Source organism: Mobula birostris, chromosome 8 (assembly GCF_030028105.1).
Source record: "Mobula birostris isolate sMobBir1 chromosome 8, sMobBir1.hap1, whole genome shotgun sequence".
Lineage (NCBI taxonomy): Eukaryota > Metazoa > Chordata > Chondrichthyes > Myliobatiformes > Myliobatidae > Mobula > Mobula birostris.
In genome coordinates this window covers 62,941,001-62,958,871 of record NC_092377.1, presented here as the reverse complement: position 1 = coordinate 62,958,871, position 17,871 = coordinate 62,941,001, and the positions used below count along the sequence as shown (strand labels likewise).

The 17,871-nt window shown below is 36.9% G+C and overlaps 1 protein-coding gene across 1 annotated transcript in view; it reads left to right on the top strand.

Moving 5' to 3' along the window:
• Nucleotides 1-17,871, top strand: part of LOC140201348 (protein transport protein Sec23B) — a 64,785-nt gene extending 46,914 nt beyond the window's left edge. Inside the window, exons 13-20 of the mRNA XM_072265301.1 lie at nt 3,658-3,764; nt 8,962-9,115; nt 9,206-9,283; nt 11,057-11,218; nt 11,806-11,892; nt 13,745-13,900; nt 14,259-14,324; nt 15,719-17,871. Of these exons, the coding sequence (XP_072121402.1) occupies nt 3,658-3,764; nt 8,962-9,115; nt 9,206-9,283; nt 11,057-11,218; nt 11,806-11,892; nt 13,745-13,900; nt 14,259-14,324; nt 15,719-15,808 (900 nt within the window). The 3' untranslated portion in view covers nt 15,809-17,871. The remainder of the gene's footprint in view (nt 1-3,657; nt 3,765-8,961; nt 9,116-9,205; nt 9,284-11,056; nt 11,219-11,805; nt 11,893-13,744; nt 13,901-14,258; nt 14,325-15,718) is intronic.

The window sequence follows — 17,871 nt, the reverse complement described above, 5'->3', positions numbered from 1 at the left end:
TTTAGATGACTCTCCTAATAATTTATACTGCTCTTCTCATCAACACAGTAATATTGCTAACGTAAGCACCCCTAGTCTAAATGTCTTTTTTTTTTGTTTTCTTTTGGAAAATAGAGAACTAATACAAGTAAAGGGAAAGATTTGGGAAAGGGATAAAAAATGAAAAAATTAAGTAAATAAGTACATAGGGATTGGATAATTATGTCTGCGGGCAGGAGCAAGCATGAACAAATTAGGATATAAACACCTACAATGTTTGTTACATAGGCTTACATACAACATTTTGGACCAGTGGAAATGGTCCAGAAGAGTTATATGGAAACTATTATTACTATTTTTCTTAACAACTAATACCATTACTTAGCCTAATAGATTAGAATTACCACAGTACATAATTATCTATTTAAGTATCTAATTTCCTTTTATATCATCGCAATGTGTACTTAAGAATGTATAAATAATTATAGTTTTATACATATAAAAAATGGAAAAGGTTATATGTGTGAAAAAAGTACATGATATTTGTGAATTCCTTATCCAAATAAAAATAAAATTAAAAAAAAATGAGGATGCAGGGTGACTTGGACAGGCTGGGTGAGTGGGCGGATGCATGGCAGATGCAGTTTAATGTGGATAAATGTGAGGTTATCCACTTTCGTGGTAAGAACAGGAAGGCAGATTATTATCTAAATGGAGTCAAGTTGGGAAAAGGGGAAGTACAACGAGATCTAGGTGTCCTTGTACATCAGTCACTGAAAGCAAGCATGCTGGTACAGCAGGCAGTGAAGAAAGCTAATGGCATGCTGACCTTCATAACAAGGGGAATTGAGTATAGGAGCAAAGAGGTCCTTCTGCAGCTGTACAGGGCCCTGGTGAGATCACACCTGGAGTATTGTGTGCAGTTTTGGTCCCCAAATTTGAGGAAGGACATTCTTGCTGTTGAGGGAGTGCAGCGTAGGTTCACAAGGTTAATTCCCGGTATGGCAGGACTGTCATATGTTGAAAGATTGGAGCGACTAGGCATGTATACACTGGAATTTAGAAGGATGAGAGGGGATCTTATTGAAACATAAGATTATTAAGGGAATGGACACGCTGGAGGCAGGAAGCATGTTCCCGCTGATGGGTGAGTCCAGAACCAGAGGCCACAGTTTAAGAATAAGGGGTAGGCCATTTAGAACGGAGTTGAGGAAAAACTTTTTCACCCAGAGAGTGGTGGATATGTGGAATACTCTGCCCCAGAAGGCAGTGGAGGCCAAGTCTCTGGATGCTTTCAAGAAAGAGATGGATAGAGCTCTTAAAGATAGTGGAATCAAAGGTAATGGGGATAAGGCAGGAACTGGATATTGATTGTGGATGATCAGCCATGATCACAGTGAATGGCGGTGCTGGCTCGAAGGGCCAAATGCACCTATTGTCTGTTGTCTATCTTAAAAGGTATTTTTAAATGTATTTGGCGGCTCTGATGAATACTTAAAACTGTTCGTGTGGATGTAAACTATTAAAATAATAATGAAATTGTCATCCACTGTGTGTTGAGTGCCTGTTAGACTGATGTTCCAGATATGGAGAGCCACCTGAGCTGATGTCCATTGTCGAGAGAAATCTAATAAAACAGAGTAGAGGCCATATAGCAAGTAGGCCTTAAATGTTGTATCATAAGGCCCTACCCACAAATGGAAGTCTATGGTGGCTCACAATTTTTAAGGCTTGTGAAGCTGTCTTTAAATGTTTCTTTTAGATATTTAAAAGCTGTTCAGATAGGTTAAAATATTTGAAAATTAGTTAATAATGCTTGATTGAAAGCACTTTAAAATGCTATCAAATAATTAAAGAATTAAAATAACTTGCCTTGCTCAAAGGGTTGTGGTCTTACTCAGCTGATTGAGGACGTGGTTCTTTCACTGACCAGCACTGATGTAAAGCTATATTTGCACTGGCCTGTAACTGCACGTGACCATTATTCCTTGTTCCTGTCTCAACGGATGCTGCCTAATTTGTTGAGCATATCCAACATTTTCTGTTCTGATTTCTGATTTCCAATATCTTAAACATTTTAAGAATTGTATGTCTTAGCCAATATTTATGCCTCAATTATTATCATCAAAGTCAAACTTTACTTCACTTTATTGTCGCCAAACAGTTGATACTAGAGCGTACAATCATCACAGCGATATTTGATTCTGTGCTTCGTGCTCCCTGGAGTACAAATCAATAGTAAATATAATAAAAATTTAAATTATAAATCATAAATAGAAAATAGAAAAGGGAAAGTAAGGTAGTGCAAAAAAGCCGAGAGGCAGGTCCAGATATTTGGAGGGTACGGCCCAGATCCGGGTCAGGATCCGTACAGCAATCTTATCACATTTGGAAAGAAGCTGTTCCCAAATCTGGCTGTATGAGTCTTCAAGCTCCTGAGCCTTCTCCCGGTGGGAAGAGGGACGAAAAGTGTGTTGGTTGGGTGGGTCGTGTCCTCGATTATCCTGGCAGCACTGCTCCGACAGCGTGCGGTGTAAAGTGAGTCCAAGGACGGAAGATTGGTTTGTGTGATGTGCTGGGCTGTGTTCATGATCTTCTGCAGCTTCTTCTGGTCTTGGACAGGACAACTTCCATACCAGGTTGTGGTGCACCCTAGAAGAATGCTTTCTACAGTGCATCTATAAGAATTAGTGAAGGTTTTAGGGGACAGGCCAAATTTCTTTAGCTTTCTCAGGAAGTAAAGGCGCTGGTGGGCCTTCTTGACAATGGACTCTGCTGGGTTGGACCAAGTCAGGTCATTTGTGATATTGACCCCAAGGAACTTAAAGCTTCTGACCTGTTCCACCTGCGCACCACTGATGTAGATGGGGTCGTTCGGTCTGCTACTCCTTCTGAAGTCAACAACCAATTCCTTCGTCTTGCTGACGTTGAGGGATAGGTTATTGTCTTCGCACCATGCCACCAGGTTCTTAATTTCCTCTCTGTACTCAAACTCATCATTACCCGAGATACGGCCTACAATTGTGGTGTTATCAGCAAACTTATATATTGAGTTTGATGGAAACTTGGCTACACGATCATGGGTGTACAGTGAGTACAGCAGTGGGCTGAGTATGCAGCTTTGTGGGGCACCGGTGCTCAGAGTGATTGTAGAGGAGAGCTTGTCCCCTATTTTTATAACTTGCATTTATATCGCATGTGCTTATGGGAATAGGGTGTTTTTATGCTGAACCTGCCAATGCAACAGCAATACTCATGCTACAGGAAAATACTGCAAATAGATACTTTGTGATGACATGTCTAAATGCTCTTCTGATTAGCAAGGTGAATGCAGATTGTAATTTGTCAAAAATTTGCCAACTTGGGAAGTGTGTGTAAATTGTTCAATAGCTACATGTTTCTATCGATCATTATGGAATTTTTAAATTTAAAATGATGGCTCCAACGTTCTCAAATTGACACAGGTTAATTTATCTTGATGTACATTTAACAGCTCTTGAGTATATCCTTTAATATACCAACAATTGTGTGCTAAAGAGTAGGCAATTGTGAAGAACTAGAATGTTGCCAGTATTTTATTCAACATTCAAAGGTAGATTGTTTTTTTTAATGGGTTCATCATTTGTGTCTTAAGTTTAATCAATTTGATTTTCAATGTTCAACTTGTTTACTTTGTAGCATAATGCACCAATCCCTCAGGGCGGACGAGGTGCTATTCAGTTTGTCACCCATTACCAGCATTCCAGCAGTCAAAGACGCATCCGAGTTACTACAGTAGCCAGAAAGTAAGTTTACTGACTGCCTTCCAATATTTTCCACCCTTTTTAGTCATCATGTACACGGTACAATTGTGCTGTAATTAAATATTGCTTATTCTCAATGATAATTCTTTAATTCCGCAAGATCAAAGTTAACAAACCAGGAAACTTAACAGTCACTAATAACACCACAAAATAAAAATGATACTGGACCCTTCTTTAACTGAGTTTTCTTCAATGTAAGCCTAACATTTCAAGGAATAAATTTTTCAACTTTATAGCCCTGAATCCAAACGCTAACCATGCTGCTCTGTTATTGAGATGAGGCTTTAACACATTTTAGCCAATATTTCAGGTTGCTTCCAGAACATAGCGAGTTTTAACTTGTGATTACCTACTTTTGATCTGGTCCAATATTTTAATGGGCTTTCCTCAGTATCACAGAGACTACCTGCTTCTATTGCGGAGACATTAATTCTGAACCTTCTCCTCTATACACATCTGTTCTCATTAGAATGCACAGAATACTCTGTTAGAAAGATACTAATTCATTGCCCATTTATCTGAATTATTATCAGTATTTCTTACGTAACGTCTCACTAGATATAAGCAAATTTACATGTATAAAGCTTCAGATCTATGCATTGTTGCTCTGCATGGAGAAAATGTACATCATGCTTAATAGTGTCACAAACAATCTTCATGATTGCACATATGCATAGTATTTATATGTTTCCACTGATTGACAAATATAGTGCCTTGAATGTTAGTATGTACGGAAAGGAAACTACCAATTTAAAAACTAACATACAAGAAAGGTACCAATTATGTGAAGAAATAACTAACAAAGGAGAGAATGACATAGCTGTCTCTTTTGTAAATGCTTTCAGTCATCATCTTAAAATTAACATAAAAATATACTGAAACAAAAAATCTTAAAATAAAATCTTATGCATTTAAACAAAAAATAAACCTCTTAGGAACTCAGCAGGTCAAACAGTATCTGATGAGAGAAAGGGAAGATTTTTATTTTGGGTTATTAGAACTTGTTGTTCAACCCACCGAGTTCCTCCAGCAGTTTTTTTTTGCTTTAGATTCCAGCATATACAGCATCTTGTGTTTTCACCTATAAATCTGAGACCAAGCCAGAAAATTACCATTGTCTAAATTTAAAATGTACCGAAAATGTTTCTCCTGGACGTGTATATTTTTTCTTATCCTATCTTGATGTTTTTTCCCTCTTGATATCTTAGAAGTTTCTGTTCATGCATAACCTCAAAGTTGGTTAAAATGTCAACCTTAGAGCATTTATTCCAGCCTTTGAAATGTTAGCAAAAAGCAGAATGCTGCCAATAGTGGAGATCTGAAATGAGAGAGAGACCGCTGGAGAAACAGCATGTGTATAAAGCACTGGATCAGTACACTTAGTGTGTACTTTTAGACAAGGAACACAGAGAAGGTGGGGAGCAAGAAGAGCACATAAGCAACATGGGAACAGGCAGCGGTTAAATAGTAGAAATGATCTTTTATGAAACAAAAGAAATCTCCAAAACACAGATTATTAGGTTTACTAGATTAGGCACTTCGGAAGAGGAAAGTGGAATTGGGTCCAGGAATTTTTTTAGAAGGTAAAAGAGGCATAATTCCCAAGACAAAGAGGTTTTCTGCTCAAGCTTTGCATACTTTCCTTGTGTGTGTATGTCCTGTATGTGCATTTATGTATGTATGTGTTTGTTACATATTTTGTTGCATGTTCCAATTTGTTTTCTGTTTAAAATGGGTTTGCTTGATTGGAAGATTTTTTTCCACCAAACTTTTAACAGTTCTACTTAGTTCTAAGAGAAAATTACAAGGGCTGATTGATAGGTTCATGGCCTAAGGTAGAAGAGTCAATTTTAGAAAACCTAGCACATTTACTTTTCAACATAGTCCCCTCCTACATTTACACACTTAGTCCAGCGGTCGTGGAGGATACAGATCCCTTCTTTGTAGAAATCGGCGTCTTGGACCTCCAGAGAGTGGTCCACGGCGGGGATGATTGATAAGTTTGTGACCTAAGGTAAAAGGAGATGAGTTATACAGCTGTCGTTACATGCACGTGCAGTTCAACGTTTGAGTGATTATGCAGAAAGTTTGAAGTTAATAACTCGTCTCCTTCTACCTTAGGCCATGAACTTATCAATCACCTCTCGTACTTATGATCCGGATTCACCTGAATCCCCACTTCCAAACCAATTTTACGCTTAACTGTCCTGCAAAATAGTACCACAGGGTCTAATGTAATATAGTTTATTCTAGTTAATTGATCCATCGGTTAATCAGGGCAGCCTCTTATTTGGGACAGCTCTTAAAGAACAAAAGCTAATTGAGCAAATAGCTGGGACTCCTTTTGTTTATTTGGAACACTTATTTTGCTTAATTGGGACAGGAGACTGTTGTCAGTCATGTGCATTTGTGTGGCTGTTAGACACTACACCATGCTTACAGCAAATGGTTTTTAAATAGTGTCAGTTGCTGTTGTGTTTGTGTTCAAAAAGCAGTGATTTTTGTCACTGATACTTGGTGAGAAACAGGCAGCAAGACAATTCAAAACTATTTTGCTCACTGCATTCTCAAGCAGTCAGGCTTGGAAATACTGGAACGGCCGAGAGTGAAAATGAAATGATCTCACTACTTTAACAAGTTAGGAAATATGAAAAATTTAAAGGTATCGACAATCAACTTAAATATTACATTGAAAATTAAGATGTGGAGGATGCAATCATCAAAATCATTGTGTGAAGGCAGTCCATTATCTACACTGAGTTTGACCGATTTTGTTTATTTACAGCCAATCGAGCATGCAGCATACATAACATCAATAAATATTAGGAACTAATACACAGTTTTATTCTACTGTAGTAGTATTGAGAGTGTATTAATTTGTTCTGTTTTTCATTTAAATACATAATTTGTTACTCAGTTAAACAGTAGTTTGCCTTTTTTAATACTTTTTTAACTACTTCCATGAAACTTTGGCTAATTGGGGCAGCCGCTTAATTGGCCCAAGATATACTGGTGCTGATATGTCCCAATTAACTGGAATCCACTGATTTAGAAAAACTCATGTCCAAATCATTTGTTAAATAGTGAATTGCAGGGGGATCAAAAATAATATTTCATGACATAATACAATGCCTTGTAAAAGTATTCATCCCCAATTTTTATTTGTGAATCACATGCTCCTTTTTTTTCACAGTAGAGCCCAGAAAGCACGGAAAATTGTAAAGCATGAGAAACTAAAAGTTCAAAATTCAAAATGTCAGCAGTTCAAAAGTATTCATCCCCCTTTACTCAGTACTTAACTGAACCATATCTCGCAGCTATTACAGCTAGTAGTCTTTTTGGATAAGTCTCTTTTAGCTTTGCATAACACGATGAATAAGATTTTCCATTTCCTCCTTGCCTGGTCAGTTGGGGGAGCAGCAGTGGACACATTCTAGAAGAGATGCTCGATCATGTTAAGGTCAGGATTCTATCTGCACTACTCAAGGACAGTTTGGCAGTGTGTTTTGTGTCACCCTGCTGGAAAACAAACCTCCTCCCCAGTTTAAGCTTTCTGGCAGAAGCTAGCAGGTTTTTATCCAGGATCTCTGTATTTAACAGCATTCATTTTCCCATCAATCTTGACCAGATTTCCAGTCCCTGTTGCTAAAAGGCATCCCCATGGCATGATACTACCTCCACCATACTTTACAGTAGGGATAGTGTTACCCGAATGATGCGCAATATGTGATTTACAGCATAGCATTGAGGTCAAAGAAGTTCCACTTTCGTCTCATCCGACCGCAAGACCTTTTTCCACTTCTTTGCAGTATCTTCTAAGTGATGCTTTGCAAATTCTTGAAGGGCAAGGGTATGCTTTTTTCTCAAGTCAGGGCTTCTTCCTTGCCACTCTTCCATAAATATCCTTTTAGTGCAAGGCCTTAGAGATTGTGAAGCCATGAACTTAATCTCCAGTTGTAGCCACTGGCTTTTGCAGCTCACTCAGTGACTGTTGGTGTCACAGTATAAGTGCCATTCTTCTCCAGCGACTAAGTTTAGAGGGCCGGCCTGACCTAGGCTGTGTGGCTGTGGTCTTTTGTTTCACTTTTTCATGATAGACTGCACTGAGCTCCAAAGTATGTTCAGTAATATTCTTGCACCTTTCCCCAGATTTGTGCATCTATATTGCATTTCCCTGACTTGCCTTGAATGTTCTTTTGTCTTCATTTTGGTTTGGTCTGTTGAAAATTTGCCATACTGTTGGGCCTTACAGAGAAAGGGTGTATTTATTCAGATAGTTCTCCAATTTCCTACATCAACAAATAGGGTGAGTTGGTAAGGTAATATACCGTATCGCACCTGTGAAAATTACAAAGGGGGTGAATACTTCTTCAGCCTCACAATTTTGGTTTTAAATTTTAGTAAGTTGTTGACGAGTTTTGGAATTTTTCTTTTGATTTGACATGCTTCATAGATTAGCTGAAAACATCTTACTTCAATATATTTTAAACTTAGGAAATGGGACAAATTAAACGTGAAAGTACTTGTGGGTGCTGACTACTTTTGCAAGGCACTGTGTTCCTTTTGTGTTTGCTACTAACTCTGCTCTATTTGCAAAGAGCTTGTTAATTTGTCGGTCTTTTCATGAAGCTTAATCACCTCAAAATATTCAGATGGCTTTGACAGAAAAGGAATTTCTACATCTGATCGACAGCATGACTTCATTACTCATTTGCTTGTCAGTTTTATTTTTGCTATACTGCCTGTTGATTCTGTTACTTCTGTTATTTTACCCAATGTTGATCAAAGGTACATTAATCCTCAAGCATGTTCCACAAAAATGTTCTATTATGATCAACTAATCTATGTCATAAGACTTCCTGGATGTGTTAGAATGCCTGTGCAACAGAGCTGAATCTGGGTTTAGAGGGAAGAATAGTCATTTATAACATATCCTCCTTTATGTTCCGACATGCGCTGCAATAATAGTTAAGACAATGAGATATGGGAGAATAATTAGGTAATTCTGTCAATTGAGTCTGCTCCACCATTCCATCATTGCTGATTTTTTTTCAACAACGTTGTAGCATATTTTATAACTGAATCAAAATTATAGGGAACACACCAGGTGGGGTGGTGTTGGTATGCCAGTTATGCATTACTTGTGCTGTTTAGTGATAATACTTGTTTGGATTCTTAGCTGGGCAGATGCACAGAGTCAACTCCAGCACATTGAAGCAGCATTTGACCAGGAAGCATCAGCTGTGCTGATGGCAAGACTGGGAGTTTTCAGGGCTGAGTCCGAGGAGGGACCGGATGTACTTCGTTGGTTGGACAGACAATTGATCCGACTGGTAAGACCACTAAGATCTTGTGACCAGCTGGAAAGGTAGATTGTGTCAAATACAAAACTACTAATTACTCTCTCCGCCTTCTTCCATCAGTGTCAGAAGTTTGGCCAGTTCCACAAAGATGATCCTAACTCTTTCAGGCTCTCTGAAACATTTTCCCTCTATCCACAGGTAAGTGAGATAGTAAGTTGAAATTCTTGGAAAATGTTTAAAAATTAGGATCCTAAAATGTAAATGTGTTCTGGCAAGAAAATGTAAAAATATTTTCAAACAGAAACTTATTGCTTGATTCTTTGATTAAATCCCAGATTCTGCAGAGTTAGATGGGTATAGCTGTATGAGATACTCTGCTTGATCAAAAGGCAGGGACAAGTCAGCAAGTTGTTGAAATGAAAAATGTGTGGATAAAAGAATAGTCTTTGTTCTGACTTCAATCCCTTGCAGAATGGATGAACACCTACCAAACATATCCAAGCTCATAGGTGAAGTGTAATTATTTAAGAAGGATCCAAATGGTAGTGACCTAGCACCTTGAGAAGTGATGATAATAGCTCGATATTTTCATATTAGATGGCTGATTATTGAATAATTATTGAATGGAGGGAACAGCTCACCAGTAGTCTATGTTAAAAAATCATGTTAATAGAGTTGCTGAAGAATTGGTCGAAAGATCAAGGAGCTGATTATTGACTTCAGGAAAAGGAAACCAATAAACCAGAAACCAGTAAGCCACTCCTTATCAGAGGATCAGAGGCTGAGGGTCACCAACTTTAAGTTCTCAGTGTTATACTTTAAGAGGACCTGTCGTGGGCCCAGCACGTATGCACAATTACGAAAAAAGCACAATAGCACCTTTACTTCCTTAGGAGTTTGTTAAGATTCAGCATGACTTCTGTAACTTTGATGAACTTCTGTAGATGTGTGATGGAGAGTATATTGACTGGCTGCATCATGGCCTGGTATGGAAAGAACCAATGCCCTTGAATGGAAAATCCTACAAAAAGTAGCAGATACAGCCCAGTCCATCATGGGTAAAGCCCTCCCCTCCATGAAGCACATCTGCATGGAGCATTGTCACAAGAAAGCAGTATCTATTATCAGGGATCTCTGCCTCCCCCCCACCACCCAGGTCAAGCTCCCTTCTCACTGCTGCCATCAGGAAGAAGGTACAGGAGCCTCAGGACTTAACACCACCAGGTTCAGGAGCAGTTATCACCCTCAACCATCATGCTCTTGAACCAAAGGGAATAATTTCACCTGCCCTATCACTGAAATGTTTCCACAACCAATGAACTCACTTTAAAAGATTCTTCATCTCATGTTCTTGATTTTTTGTACTTATATATTTATTATTATTTCCCTTTTTAGTTGCAGTTTGTTGTCTATTGCTCGCTGGTTGAATGCCCAGTTGGTGGAGATTTTCATTGATTCAATTAATTATTATTCTTTTACAGACTTATTGAGTATGCCTGCAAGAAAATGAATCTCAGGGTTGTATATAGTGACATATATGTATTTTGATAATAAACTTACTTCAAACTTGGGAACTTAGATCTTTGGCCCTCAGAGAATTGCTAAATTCGACCTTAATTCAGAAGTGTGCAATGTGTGAACAATTTGCTAAGGAAGTGACCAAGCTGACCCCATAAAAGAACTGAAAAATCCGTAATTGAAAAATACAATGTGGGATGTTTTTATAAAATGTTTTACATAGAAATATATTTTTACTTAAAGAAAGAAACCTCATAAAAGAATTGTAAGTTTATGTCAGGTGAAAGGTGGCTGAAGGAGATAACCTTCACACAATAACTTGCTCAGATGTCATGTTGTGGTTGTTCACCCACCAACTGGCATGGGCATCTTCCTCTGTTTCTAATTTAATGTGACTAGGTAGTATTTAGACCTGTAGTTTTATGGAAGTCTAATTTTATGTTGTCATCCTAGTTCATGTTCCACCTGAGAAGATCCCCATTCCTTCAAGTTTTCAACAATAGTCCTGATGAATCATCATACTACCGCCATCATTTCATGAGACAAGACCTGACTCAGTCACTGATCATGATTCAGCCTGTTCTCTATTCTTATTCTTTCTATGGGCCCCCTGAGGTGAGATTTGTTGCATATTACCAAGTTTATTTCATAAATGGGTTATCATATGGCTGATATATCAAGGTTTTAATTTTATGCGACATCATTTCAAAAATCCTTTGTTAGTAGTTTCTTTTAATCTCAGTGCAATGTATAATTTATCTCAGCTTCTGAATTGGTAAATGAGAAGTTGCAGGTGTTCTGTATCCTGACTGGTCTCCGGCAACTCGTACTGGAACTGCACAAGCATTGATGACTGCGCTTGACTCAGTTGTGATCAGACTGTGGGAAGGGAGTCAGTTATTTCTCCATCGAGACTGTGCCACAATTCATCGAGAATTATCTAGATCCCTTAACATCTTCTGGTTAACAAAAATATGTTAACCTCAGATTTAAATTTAACAATTGGCCCGGCCTTAGTTGCGTTTCACGAAAGTTTTTCAAGCATTTACTACCATGCAGATCTATTTCCTACCTTCCTGCTGCTGGAACATGCTTGGAAGCATATGTGCATTAGTTTGCAAAAGTAGTATCAATATTTATGTAACATTGGTGTTGATTCTCTTAAGTAAAGATGGTAATCATTCACTCATCCTTTTCCACAGCCAGTCCTATTAGACAGTGGCAGTATCTTACCAGACCGAATCCTCCTCATGGACACTTTCTTCCAGATTGTTATCTACCATGGGGAGGTCAGTGTTTAGTGAAGCTATTTTTTTTAATGTTGTTGTTTATGCTTATTATTAATGGTTGTGGATGAATATGTAATTAAAATGATTCACATGGAATGCCCTTATATTGACAGAAATGCAGAAGCATAAAATTATTTAAAGAACTCAGTGCATTAAATACATTTAACTCTTTTGTTCAGTGGTGTTTTCACACAGTAATCACAAATCCTGCCCCTTTAATAGGGATTCAGGAACAAATGTATAGATGCAAAAACAAATTCTGGACTAGGCCAAGTGTTCTAATAGAGATTCAGAGAGGGTTCTTTTTGCAAAGTAGGATATGATGAAATGCCTTTCCATGTTGTAAGTTAAAAATAGAATTAAAGCTCATCATAACTGTTTGATTTACATTTGTAGAGAACAATTTTTGTAATGTAGGGAATTGTTCTCTGCAAAGACTTAAGATGAAGAAAATATGTATGTACAACCAAATGAGCACAAATGTACAAAAATGTGCACAACCAAGGAAATCATGTATGTATGAATTTAGCTGAACAATCTGGGAGCGTCAGTCATCATTAGTTTATATGAATTGCAAAGAGAAACTATTCCTTGGAGATTGTATTTAATTAATAGTCTATTTTATGCAGCAACATGATTTGAAAGTTCAACTCTCTTATGTTCTTTTGGTTTCTTAATTCACTTGAGACAACATCGGAAAAAAATTGAGAGAATATTATTGTCAGATCAGAGGCTAGTTTAAAATCACTGGCATACTATGTCATGACATTTGTTGTTTTGTAGCAGCATTATATTATAATACATAATTTTAAAAATCTATAAATTACAATAAGAAATATATATTAAAATTAAGTGAGATTCAAGTACATGTTATACAACCTTGAGACTTGCTTGCACACAGTAGCCACAAAGCAAGAAACCTGAAAGAATCTAATTTAAAGTAAAAGAATAAAAATGAAAATAAAAGAGCAACACTCAATGTACAAGAGAAAGGGAAAAAAACAGTTGAAGCAGACAGCAACATTCCAAACCAAAACTGAGTCCCAAAATAAGTAGTCATTAAATAAGCAGTGCAAAAAGAGAACAAAAAAGAAAAACATAGTAAAGTAGTGTACAGAAATTCATTGTCCATTCAGAAATCTGATGGCAGAGGGGAAGAAACTTCCTAAGAAGCTGAGTTGGTGTCCTCAGGTTTCTGTACCTCCTCCTCAATGGAAGCAGTGAGAAGGGGGCATGTCCTGGGTGGTAAGGGTCCTTAATGATGGATGCCACCTTTTTGATGCATTGCCATTTGAAGGTGTCCTCGATGCTGGGGAGGCTAGTGCCCATGATAGAGCTGGCTGAGTTTGCAAATTTCTGCGGCTTTTTCTAATCCTGTGCAGTGGCCCCTCTATACCAGATGGTCAGATATGTAGAAGAAGATTTACACCTTCAGGCCGAAATGCCTGTCTCTTCACCCTGGCAAAATAGCAGCTGTTAGTAATCATTCACAGACATCTAAAAAAAAATTTTTGAAGTACCTAGACTAATAGAGATTGATAAGTGGTTGTACAGGTGATTTACATTATATTTGGGTTATAAATTTACACAGTTCCCTTGAATATACACCACTTGATTTAAACTATGCAGTTACAAATTGTAAACTACTAAATGCTTCAGCAAAATGTTTCATTACTGAATCTACAACTTATGCTCTTCATTTAAATATTGAACCAATTAACAGTGAACTGTTTTCATATGTTGCACTTGCAAATAATATTTTTCATTTTGGAAATAATGGTTGGGGGATATAGTACCAAGTGAAAGGAAATGTACAGTGAATATTTCATTCAGCTTTTGCTTCTTTTCTAAGACTATATCACAGTGGAGGAAGGCTGGTTACCAGGACATGCAAGAATATGAAAACTTCAAACAGCTCCTGCAAGCTCCACTGGATGATGCACAGGAAATCCTTCAGACCCGGTTTCCAATGCCACGTTATGTTGACACAGAACACGGAGGGAGTCAGGTACCTAAGTTCTTTTTAATATTCAGCTTCTGAAGCACCCATCTTTGTAGAAATGCTGAAATAAATCTTTGTTAAAAATTTCAATTGCTTTAAATTTTCTTCTAGTGGACAAAGTATTGAGGTCATATGCAAATTTATAAAACATCATGTCTGTACTAGGTGTCATTTACTGTCTTTCTTTGTTATTATTATTGCTGTATGTTTGCAGAAACACTTCAATTAACCAGAAGCTTTCACAGCAAAGCTTTTAAGATTTTTATATTTTCTTCGGCTTGGTGAGGTTTTGCAGCATAAAGAAGGGAAAAGACAAATGAGGTTTTTTGAAGCTGATGCTAATTGACCTTCTCTTCCTTTTAAGGCTCGATTCCTTCTCTCAAAAGTGAACCCATCACAGACTCATAATAATTTGTATGCTTGGGGACAGGTTAGTATCCTGTAGAAAAGTTTTATTAAATGCGTGAATGTGTACCCAATAAACCCAAAAGTTTTTAATCATGTTTTCTCACAAACTATTCTATATCACCATCATTAACTACTTACAGCCACTTTGGCAATAAGTTGCATTGAAGGGTACAGGTTATGATCTTGGTCTGGTTTCAGAAAGTATTTTGTAATTGGCTATAATGATTGAGAAGAAAAAAAATGATTCTCAATTATTTCTCAGTGTCCACTAAGTTGCACTGAATATTGCACATGGTTGCTGACAAGGAAGGACCATTTGTATTCTGGGTTAATATTTTGCCAGTCTGCTGTTCAAGATTTATACATGAAAAATAACCATATGAAATAGTTGCGATGCTGGAAACTTGTGAAAATGTATTTCAACATGAGTCAGTTTCTAAACAAAAACTGTCAAAGAATGTAAAATCTAATTTTTAATTCCACTGTTCCAAATATCTGAAGTCTCTAAAATGTCTTAGCTGTTTGCTAAAACTTTCCAAAATAAATTGCAGCATTTAACAAGTTTTCAAAGAGTGAAAGCAAAATGGTGTTGCCTGTAGTTGTAGATAATAAATGATTAAAGATGTTAAAAATATTAAGGTGGCATCCGTCAAAAATATGAACACCTGATATTTTGTATTTTGGTTTAACTGTTTAAAAAAGGATGTTGCTGAGATAGCACCTACAATATTGTTTGCTGTTTTGATCGCTGTATAATAGGAAAGATGTGATTAAGCTAGAGATGGTGCAGAAGGTTGCTGCCAGGATGGGACTATGAGGAGAAACTATATTCTCTGGAATGAGGATGCTGAGGGGTGACCTTATAGAGGTTTATAGATCATGACTGGCGGGTGATCGCAGTCTTTTGCCAGGGATGAGAAATCTAAAACAATAAGGCTTTAGGTTTGAGGGGAGAAAGATGTTAAAGGGGATCTGAGGGACAAGTTTTTCCACACAAAGGATGGAATCAGGTCAGAAACAGGTTTGTTTTCACTGACATATGATGTGACAAGCTAGCAGAGGGCATGTCAGAAGCTGATAAAATTACAGTGTTTAAAAGGCATTTGGACCTGTACATAGAAAGGTAAGGTTCAGAGGCATATGAGCTAAATGCAAGCAAGAGACTAGATTTGCATGGTCGACATGGATGAGTTGGGCAGAAGGGCCTGTTTTCATGCTGTATAACTCTAACCCTGAGAAAAATCAGTAGTAAGAAGAAACTGAACCAGGTATTTTAAACAAATGCAAAAATAAATGTGTCAATATCAAGCAGTTTTGGATGAAGAGGAAAACTAATATATTTAGCAATTCTATATTGTTGAGGTACATGATACTAATAGACACATTATAATTCTATATATTTTTTGTATTCTTCAGGAATCTGGTGCACCAATCCTGACTGATGACGTTAGTCTTCAGGTCTTTATGGACCATTTAAAAAAGCTAGCAGTATCTAGCGCATCATAGATCAATCTGATGTAGAAGAGCACAAGAAAATACTGGAAAATAGATTTTGCTTAGATTCTTTATTTTGAATTATGACTGTCTTGCATTAATATTGCACCTTGCCTATATGTGGAGGTCCTGATTTGATTTTGTTTAATTTTTAGGTATTACTTATTTCCAAACCTGCTGCATTCCTATTGAAGAAAAATTGTTTATTTCTGACAATCTGTTAGCTTTAATTTATCAATTAATGTCTTTTATATACAAGTTCAATAGCTAATAATAAACTTAAGTGCATTGACTGCTTATGTTTGTAACTTCAAAACTTATTTACACATCTTTTTCTTTCGCCTGCTTTGAAAGGAAATAACCTTAAACTGTATGACAAAATAATACAAGATCTTTTATAGCAAAACTATGCAAGATAAAGTTTCTGATATTTGTGATTAACTTGTCTTTATTTAGTTTACTTAAACACATCATCTCCACAGAGATGAGAATTTCTTTGAGTACAGTTTTCTACAAGTTAGATTTAAATGCACCAACTGCTGAAATCTGTGGAAATTTTTTTTTTTAAATATGACCATTCTGATATGTGTCCCCAGGTTATGACAGTTTTTTTTTTCATTCCTGAGAACTTTCAAAACGTTTGTAAGTTACAAATGAACAACAGCAGTGTGTGGGAGAGGATTACAGAAACAGGTGTGATGGAGTAGCAAGAACAGCAGCTGCTGAGTGAGTGAGAGAGTCTGAACAGCAGTCCCAGTTCTGCTCAGTTCCATCCAGCTCCTGATTTTTGCAGCTCAGAACAAAGAAGGCATATGGAAAGACCCCAATCCCTGAATGCAGAAGACGTCTGCAGCAGCTGGCAAATCCACCACCATCCATCCCACCAGTCTCCTAAACACTTGTTCATATGTACAGACTGCCCATAAGCCAAATGTTCATAACCTAAGGTGGACCTGTAAAGAGTTTGATTTCTACTTTCTTGAATCCTTATGTAAAGTTAAATATTTTCATTCGGCTCAAATCTGACTGCAACAAATGAGTTGTGGTGAATATAGTGTACATTTCTAATATTTGTGCCATTATTTATAGAATAGTGATTTCCAGAAGTGTTGACCTATCCATGTCTTATTCCACAAGAAAATGGAAGTGACAGTTCCAGTTCCATACTTAATCTCATACATAGGTTCTACAATCTATTGTGTAATATTATGACAATCTTATTATTTTTGAGTATCATGCATGGACCCAAAATGGAATTTTATTTCTAATGTACCATTTTGACATTATCTATACTTCATTAATCTTAATATCCAATGCATCTTTATAGAGCCAGTCTTAAAAACATAACTACCAAGAGCGCCAAACAAATTATTGGATGATATATTGAGAACTACGTTTGAAGTTCAGATTGGGTTATCATTGTTGCACAGTATAAACTGTGGTGAAGTACATCACATGCAAAGCTCCAGAATAGGATGATGGAGAAAATGAAGATAGCCAAAAGGTTATCTTAATGAACACAATGAGGAGTGAACAAAGGCAATGTACTAGAAATGCAGCAAAAGTGGCTTTGAAGTAAAACAAAATTATGATGTTGAAAAAAAATTTACAACTTGATAATGTGATAAATCAGAACATACAAGAAATAATAATAAACTGCTTGACGGGCCCAATTGATACAAGATTCTGCTTCTTTTAATTTCCAAGGCAGAACTGAGAAATAAAAGATAGTTCAAATGAATAAATGTCAATTGAATTTATTGCTTAGATCGATGTAATTATCTTAATTTTAGATTTTTGCCCCTTTAGTCAGTTGTGTCCTAATTAACTAGGCCACAGTAAAACAATCCTTGAGTTCCAAGTGACCAGACAAGGCCTGGTGAGATATGGAATTTCGCATTTGTATCATTTTTAACACAGTAAGTAAGATGGAACATTTGTTATCATATCTGAAATAAAATTCAAATAGAACAATCCCATATCATGTTTTGTACTATTTAAAATAATATTGAAATCTATTACATGAAGATCAGTCACCAACCTTCTTCCTTAAAATAATGCTGGACAATCCATAA